General features: G+C 44.0%; 1 protein-coding gene across 7 annotated transcripts in view; it reads left to right on the top strand.

The window, feature by feature from the left end:
• Positions 1-1,268: 1,268 nt before the first annotated feature.
• DIS3L (DIS3 like exosome 3'-5' exoribonuclease) overlaps positions 1,269-9,132 on the top strand; it is a 35,774-nt gene continuing 27,910 nt past the window's right edge. For 2 of the 7 annotated variants that reach the window (XM_060097141.1, XM_060097140.1), the window contains exons 1-2: positions 1,784-2,003; positions 3,583-3,736. In XM_060097141.1, coding sequence (XP_059953124.1) covers positions 1,865-2,003; positions 3,583-3,736 — 293 coding nt within the window. In that variant the 5' untranslated portion in view covers positions 1,784-1,864. The other 5 variants (XM_060097144.1, XM_060097145.1, XM_060097142.1 and 2 more) reach the window with 5 other exon arrangements.

The raw sequence follows: 9,132 nt of genomic DNA, 5'->3' as shown, positions 1-9,132 counted from the left end.
CGTGTGCTGCAATTACTGAAGCCCACGCGCCTAGAGCCCAAGCTCTGCAACGAGAAGCCCATGCACTGCAACAAAGAGTAGCCCCCGCTCGCCGCAATCAGAGAAAGCCCACATGCAGCAACGAAGACCCAATGCAGCCAAAAATAAATAAATTTATATTTTAAAAAATGCAATGAGTGAGGGAACATGACTTTTTAATATGTTCCCCTTGAGTAAGTGATCAAACAGGATACTCTAGTTCTGCTCACTTTAGCATAACAGGAAGCGCCAATGTTCCCAGCCAGCTGGTTGAGCTTCCTTAACTATTGCTCAACAAGTTGACTATAAACTCCTTGGATACAAGAGCTATATTTTATTCAACTGTGAATAGCATGGTAATTAGTGAAGAGCCTGTTTTGGATTCAGCCAGATTCTGGCTTGAATATTGATTCCATCATTTAATAACTGTGTAATCTTGGACACTTAACCTCTGTAATCCTGTTTCATCGTCTGTAAAACTGGGATAATAGTGCCTGACTCCACTGACTTGTTGAGGAAATTAAATGTGACACTTCTTTGTAAAGCTCCTGATTAAGCTCAAAAGTCTTTGTTGAGAGCTTGGAGGAACGGTGGCTTCCATCCAGCCAAGAGTATGATCTCAGAAGAGACTGTGTTACTCTCTATCAAATTTAAAGGAAAATTCCTTTGCCAGAGGCTGCAAACGCCATCATGTTGAGGTTGAATAGATAATGTTTACCTCAAAGGAAGAGATTAGTTTCCATTTTATCTGCACTGTTTGAATTTTTATATGGATTAAAAATACAAGAAATTAAAAATAAATACAGCTTTTTAAAGGGGAAAAAATGTTGGGCTGGCAGGGGTGCTGGCTTATTTGCTGGCTCTTTTAGCTCTTTCAGTGATAGCACGAGCAACAAACAGAACATACTAATAATTGTCTATATTAATAAAAACACTAATAATTATCCATATTAATAAGGCAGCCTCATTCCCATATGAACCTGGGGATAGAAACAAAGTACAGTAATCCTTTAGAGTTGCACCAAACATTCGCAAGACTTTAAACTAGCTTCCATGTACAGACGGTTCCGAATTCCCATGGTTCCACTTACAATTTTTGGACTTTGCCATGGTGTGAAAGTGATACCCACCTGGAATTTTTTCTTTTCCGGTCTAGCGTTACTCTCGCGTGATGCTGAGCAAGGGGGCAAGTCCCAGCTCCCAGACAGCACAGGGTAAACAACCGATACGCTTGCAACCATTCTGTTTTTCACTTTCAGTACAGTGTTCAATAAATTACATGATCTCAACACTGTCATAAAATAGGCTTTGTGTTAGATGATTCTGCCCAACTGTAGACCAATGTAAGTGTTCTGAGCAGATTTAAGGTAGGCTGGGTTAAGCTGTGATGTTGGGTAGGTTAGCTGTGTTAAATAAATTTTCAACTTAGATGGGTTTATCAGGACGTAACCCCATCGTTAAGCGGAGGAAGACCTGTATTATGGTTGTCTCCCTTAAGTCTTTTGCGTGGTTTCCACCCCTCCCAGGCAATTCCACCCCCAGGCAATTGTAGGGAGGGGAGAAACTGAGGCGGGGTTGGGGGGAGACTGTGGGCCCAGCTGCAGCGCCCACACCGCCGGCCTCCTGCTGCTCTCAACCCCGGAACGCGGGCCGTTACGGCGGTTTCGGTGCGGAGCCCGGAGCGCTCAGGCCGCCGCCAGGAGGTCCGCGGAAACCAGGCCGAGGGGGCGGGCCCGAAGCCTCGGCCTCGCCTCCGCCCGCGCCGCGCTGCGCCCGCCGCTTCCCAGCCGCTTGCTCCGGGCGGCCTCGCGGGGCCCGGAGCTCTTCCCCGGGGAGCGCCGCCAGCATGCTGCAGAAGCGGGAGAAGGTGCTGCTCCTGAGGACCTTCCAGGGCCGGACGCTGCGGATCGTGCGGGAGCACTACTTGCGGCCCAGCGTGCCCTGCAACAGCCCGCTCTGCCCGCAGCCCGCCGTCTGCCGCAACGGTCAGGGCAGGGGGTGGAGGCTGGGGAGGGTGGGCAGACGAGGACCGGCGGGAGCGGGGCGGCCCGGGCGGGCGTCAGGGCGGCGGCGCCGGGGTAGAGCGTCGGCCGTGAGGCGGAAGGGCGCGTCCCAGAGGCGGAGCGCGAGGCCGTGGTGGCGCCGAGTCTGAGGCCCCCAGGCCTCCGCCAGCCTCCAGGCATCACCTCAGGCCCGGCTGCAGGTTGGGCGCGAGGGGCCGGTGGCTTCCGAGCCGCAGAGAGCTGGGCCACGGCTCCGCTGTCGCTCCGACTCCCGACTGCTCTGCCCAGGGAAACGGAAGGGTCGAGAGGCAGGCGCCCCCGCAGCGCAGAGGCCGCGGTTTGGGGTTTTCCGAGGGGCCTGGGGGCGCTGGAGCGTCCTGCCCCCAGGCTCGCCGCGGTGAAATCCAGAGGACCCGATCTGTGGGCCCTGCAGTGCGAGCCGGGCGCGCGGAGCTGACGTTCTGCCGCTCCTCGTTGTACATTTCTTTGCTTTGCTCCCTGCCAGCACCTAGGCCTCAGACATGTATCCAGTGGAGAACCCTCTTGACTGTAGGATTTGTGGATCATCTGGGCCCTCATTGTACAGGAAGGTCATGGGGAAATTGGATTTGGGTTGGCTGCCCACTACACCTTCCTCCACTTGATTTCTGGGCTGCTGGGGTAGCCGACTTAACGATGGTTACTGGTTCTCTTCCCTATGGTGGGAGAGGAGCGTGGTGGTCCTTTTCAGCGAATATTTGGGATCCTCAGCTTACGGTTAAGGTGAACATTTCAATTACAGCTTGACTAACCAGCTCCGAGACGCGGGCTAGGTGGAAATGCCACCACCGCCCCTGCTTGCACTGAGCACCTTTTCTAGTCAGTTCAGTCTTTTTGGCCCTTGGAGACCTTTTTTTTTTTTTTTTTTTGCGGTATGTGGGCCTCTCACTGTTGTGGCCTCCCCCGCTGCGGAGCACAGGCTCCGGACGCACAGGCCCAGCGGCCATGGCCCACAGGCCCAGCCGCTCCGCGACACGTGTGATCCTCCCGGACCGGGCACGAACCCGTGTCCCCTGCAACGGCAGGCGGACTCTCAACCACTGCGCCACCAGGGAAGCCCCCTTGGGGACTTTTGAACACGTTCACAAGCTTGAGACACAACCGACTTGAAATGGCTGGGCATAAACAAGTGGGTAACGTGTATTTGGGGAGCCCCACTGGAATGTGAATGTAGGTCAATGGGTTAACAATATATAGTTAAATTGTGCTGAAGATTTGCTTGTTTTTTTTTTTTTGATTTGCTTGTTTTTGTGTTTTTTTTAAAATCCGTCATCTTTTACATTACTGGCAACACCATAAACCACGCTGAGCTTTTATTATCCCAGCTTCAGAAAAATGAAGGTGCTGAATTTACCTGAACGTTGGGCCTCTACCAAAGTAGATTTGTCTTGTCTTTTAAAAACGACACAGTGTAGTTAAGATTGGAAGTTGTTCTGCACACTGGGGCACCGTGACATTGAAATCATATTAAACTAAGTTTGCAAACGTTGTCTAATCTCTTCTGTTTTGAATTATGCTTCAGATGGGAAACTCTTGTCTAGTGACGTGACTCATTACATGATCCCAGATTGGAAAGTCGTTCAAGATTACCTCGAGATCCTTGAGTTTCCTGAATTGAAGGGAATTATTTTCATGCAAACGGCTTGTCAAGCTGTGCAGCATCAAAGAGGCCGGAGGTATCTGTTTTGCATTATTTATTTATTTATGGTGCGGATTCCCCCCCCCCCTTTAGAAAAAGTTCTTTGTTGGAGAGAAAGGGGAGGAATTCATTATTTTCGTAGGAAAGGACTTTTTGAACTAATTTGGCATTCTCTTTGCCAGTGAGGAATGCAGTAACATTATATTTCTGCTTCAACACCTGGCCAAAAGATCTGACTGCAGATCAATAAACTGCAGTGTCCCCAGGATGTGGGTATTTAAGATTCTTGGCTTTTGGTTTGCATTTTTATAGTAGCAGAGCTATTGCCTATATCATGTTGAAGACTGCATGTTATTTAATCTTCTTATTTGTAGATATATTGTTTCAGAAACTTACATTTTTTTCTCCTTGGGCAAAAGAAAGTATTTTAAAATTTGAGGCTCCTTTATTGTGGAGGCAAGTTGTACTTGTGGTGATTTATTCAATGAAACCAGAATTAACTTGTTTTATTTTTAGATTACTAGTATAACCACCAACCATAGGAATTGTATTTGCTAAACAAAGAATTTCTGATTGAAATCAGTCTAAAATGCTTGCCTTGTACCTAAACGAAGAACAGTTGTTCACCTTTTAAACAAATACTCTATGAATGGTTTTGCTTCCTTTACATTGGGAAAAGATTTGTGATTTGAACTTGAAGACTGTATGGAAACAGCATATTAGAATTATATACCCAACCTCTTAACACCACAAGTTAGGCAGAAATTATGTGTTTATTCTTTTTCAAATGTTGTGGGTTCTTCAGACCTCGGTAGTAAAAGATGAAGTGTGTTTATTTGTATATGAAAATGATAAGTTGTTCTTATTATATGCTCAGTTCAAAAAAATATGCATTAACTAGGTTGTGTGCAGGTTTTTCAGATAGAATATTTTTATATGAGCTTGAAGTTGATTTTGTTCAGACACAAAGATATAGATGTTTATACACATCCAGGTTTAAATGCTGCTCCAGGTGTCGTATTTCAATTTCTGCTACTAAAATCAATTTGTTGTTATCATGTGGGTTGCTAACACACTGCTGAGCCTTTTCAACTTCTGTTTTCTAAAATATTTTTAATATTAAGGATTGTTTTAAAAATCAATTCCTGGGACATTCAAAAGCAAAGAATTGGAATTTAAATGTCTTTTTTTCCTGAACATTTCAAAAGTAGTTAACTTGATGAAAAACGATTGGTTTTCCATTGCTTTACCGTGTCTCTGAATGCACTAAACGTGAAAACAAAAGCTGAGGAGCTATGGAACAGGCCCACAGGATAATACTCTGGTTTTGCCATTGGTGAGCACTTTTCGAGTTCCTAGTTCCAGGCCTTCTGGAGTACAAAAAGAAGTCTTGTTCCCTCTCTCAACAAACTTGTTGTCTTGTTGGGATTAAATGCAAGAAGCAGGAAGGTAATTATGACATACCTTGGACACATGTAAGATAATTTAATGTGGACTATGCAAAGTGCAGAAGTAAACATGGGGTGTGGGGATTTAAAAAGCCCTCTGAAGGAAATAGGTTTGAGACTGGTCTTAATGCAGGGAAATGAACTTGATTGATGAAGAGGAACAAGAGGCAGGAAAAGGAATCAGCGTGTTTGGGACTTCGAGCTTTCTTTACCTGTTAAGCGACCAGCAGGTGTATTCAGGTTGAAACACCTAAAGGACCACAATTACCTAAGCCCTGGAAAGTGTCATATATTAAAAGCTAACTTTAAAGTTGATGATAGCCATTCAATATGTAAGCTCCAGGAGATTTGCTTGATTAATTTGGCCTTCATAAGTGTTATTCATAAGTCATTTGAGTTTTTGTATTTAACCAAAGGTGGCCTAGCAGAGGCTCTCTGGTGCTTTGCTTCATTTAATGTTGGAAAACATTTTGTTTTTCAGTTCTTCCTCTGAGATTTTTGAGATGCTGGTAAATAATTCATTCTATTTTATATGCTTTTAGGAATATTATTGGTTAGGAAAGGTTTGTCAGGTGAAAATACCTAGTTTGGTCTAGTGTCTGGTAGAAGGATGCCTTGCTTTCTCCTTTTGACCCCCTCCTGAATGCCTTCTGTATAGCTTGAATCTCAGTTTCTTAGTACATAACATAAGACTGGAATCAAAATATGATAGTTGGAGAGGATCTAAGAGGTCCACGTGATCCCCATCCTACATCAGTGTCACTCAGCATGAGTAATGTAGTCGACTTTGTTTCTAAAACAAAAAAATTCTTATGGATACCCAGTGTTAATTGGAATTAATTTATTGTATTGTTACTTAAATATGTTTCAACATAAATCTAGGCATAAATCCTCATACCTAAGTGCTTAATGCAACCCTAAACCCAAATCAGACCTTCAAACTAAACAAGGCTACAAATGAATATTAATTTAATGTGACCAGTGACATTATTTTACTGACATGAAATCACCAGAGTTGGGTTTAATACTAGAAAGACACAGCCTCTATGGCTACAGGCATAAGCTCTATATTTAATATGATTTTGTAGTTTGATTTCAATAATATCAATGCAGGGCTTCCCTGGTGGCGCAGTGGTTGAGAGTCCGCCTGCCGATGCAGGGGACATGGGTTCGTGCCTGGGTCCGGGAAGATCCCACATGTCGCGGAGCGGCTGGGCCCGTGAGCCATGGCCGCTGAGCCTGTGCATCCAGAGCCTGTGCTCCGCAATGGGAGAGGCCACAACAGTGAGAGGCCCGCATACCGCAAAAAAAAAAAATAAATAATAATAATAATAATAATAATATCAATGCAGGAAAATGCCTGTCCTCATAAGTATATTATACAAAACAGTATGAAAAATGTCAAGTTTTTGATCAGGATAATCACACATTCTGCTATCTAACAATCCTCAAGTGCTTATTTACTGAGGGCTCATGTGATATCCCTGTAAGGCTGACCTGTCCACTGCCTTCAATCATGAGTTCAGGTGTTCATCTGTGTATCTACAAATATTTATTGAGAGGCTCTATGTTCCAGAAACTGTGCTAGCACTGAGCATACAGTGGTGAGCAAAAGCAGACACGCTCTTGAAGGGGAGACAGGCAGTAATCGATAACAAGAGAAACAGATGGAGAAGTGAGCTGTGACAGGCGCGCTGAGGGAGGGGTGCTGGGCTCAGGAGAGCCCAGACTAGGCAGGGAGGAAAGGCTTTCCTGAGTGAGATGCATGTGCTGAGCTCTAAGGAATGAGTGTGAGGAAACCAGGCAAAGAAAGGAGAAAAGCTTTCCAGGCGAGGAAACTGCTGTGCAAGGCCATGGGGAGAGAGAACGTGGAGAATGAGGGAAGAGAGAGCCCTGGATTGGACTAAGGTAGGCCCCCATGGGCCTCAGGGATGTGGTGAAGCGTTTTAAGTAGGGGGGGATAACATGATCAGATTCCTGTTTTTAAAGGATTACTAGGCTAGTGAAGAAGAGGCTTGGAGAAAAGAAGAGGAGGCACTTGCTTTAGTTCACGTGAGAGATGTTGGTAGCTTAGAGATGGAGAGAGAAATAGATATTTCTAAAAGCTGTTTAGTAGGTAAGATCCATAGAACTTCCTAAGTATATAACAAAGCGAGTTGAAAATATGTCCACACAAAAACTTGTGCGTGAATGTTTGTTCATAACAACTCTATTCATTATAGCCAAAAATGGAAACAACCCAAATGTCCATCAACTGATAATGGTTACACAAAATGTGGTTTAACCATACAATGAAATATTATTCAGCCATAACAAGGAATGAAGTACTGATACATGCTACAACATGGATGAACCTTGAAATTATTATGCTAAGTGAAAGAATCCAGCCCCCACCACACACACACAAAAATCATACATTGTTTGATTCTGTGTATATGAAATGCCCAGAATAGGTAAATCCAAGAGACAGAAAGTAGGTTAGTGGTTGCCAGGGGCTAAGGGTCAGAGGGAATGAGGAGTGACTGCTTAATGGGTATAAGTTTCTTTTGGGGGCTGACAAAAGTGGAGTTAGATAGTGGTGATGGTTGCATAATGCTGTGACTACACTAAAAACCATTGAATTCTACATCTTAAAAGGGTGAATTTTATGGTATGTGAATCATATCTCAATAAAGCTGTTTTTTTTTTAATGTTTATTTATTTATTTATTTATATTGGCTGCTCGGGGTCTTAGTTGGGGCATGTGGGATCTAGTTCCCTGACCAGGGATCAAACCCAGGCCCCCTGCACTGGGAGTGCAGAGTCTTAACCACTGGACCACCAGGGAATTGCCACTGTTTTTTGTTTGTTTGTTTGTTTTTAATCTATAGGACTTAGTAATGGATTTAGATAAGTGAGATAAGGGAGAAGGTGGTGTCAAGGATGACACTAAGGTTTCTGGCTTATGTAACTGGATAAAGAGGGGGAACACTGGAGAAGGTCGGGGGTGGGAGGTTGTGAGTTTGAGGTGTCTTGAGGCTTCCAAGAGGGCAGGCACTGACACCAACTGGCATTGCAGCCTGAAGCCTGGTCCAAAATATACTCCATTAAAAATGTTTTAAGAATATCACCTAATATAAATGGAATAGAAACTTCTGAAATTCTTGGAGAAAACTCAAGGACCTCTGAATTTAAGTCTAGGAGACCCTACCTGGGTTCTGCAAAAACTGAAGAAATGCAACATTGAGTACAGGACTCACTTCCTTGTACCTCTCACCACTGGTTGTGGGACACCCACTTCTAATCCCCAGAGAGTGTAGTCAGCAGGGGGAAGGGATGTTGCATCTGAAGGTAAGATCACCATTGAATAAAAATAGTAAAAAAAAAAAAAAAAAAATCAATCTAGAGAAGGTAAGTTTTGCTGTCCCCCTAAGAAATTGTCTGAAATGTTTAGATAATGGAGATTTCGAAAACACTTTAGCCAGACCAGGGAAACTAGGGTTTTTCTGTAAGCCTGGAATTTTTAAAACTTCAGATAATTTTATTGTACTTGACTATCTGGAACTGTTGTCCTGTCATTCAGGCCAGACTTGTTCAAGGCACCATGATGTTCTTTGCTGGCTCCATGCAGAATACTTATATATCTAATTCCATCATATGCACCACCAACCCTAACTAGCAAATATACGACTGTGTTGTATGGATGCACTATTAAATTATAACCGTAAGCCCACATGCCTACAAGAAAACCCGACTGTCACACTCAGAGTGATTCACTGTTTGTTTCCTGCTTTCACCATTAATATTCTTATGCCATTTGTTCATTTGTTTTATCTGGCTGATAGGTAGCTGACAAATGGAAGCACACACTAAAAGTCTAAGGAAAATATATGGGAGTGAAACTTAAAATTGAGAAAATTCTTTTTGTTAAGTGATATATTTTTCTAAACATTGGCAAGGATTGTCATTACTTTCATTTGGTGGTAAAGCCCCTGGGTCTGGCTTG

Source organism: Mesoplodon densirostris, chromosome 4 (assembly GCF_025265405.1).
Source record: "Mesoplodon densirostris isolate mMesDen1 chromosome 4, mMesDen1 primary haplotype, whole genome shotgun sequence".
Lineage (NCBI taxonomy): Eukaryota > Metazoa > Chordata > Mammalia > Artiodactyla > Ziphiidae > Mesoplodon > Mesoplodon densirostris.
Note: the sequence above shows the minus strand (reverse complement) of the source record. Positions and strands in the feature narration are given on the sequence as shown.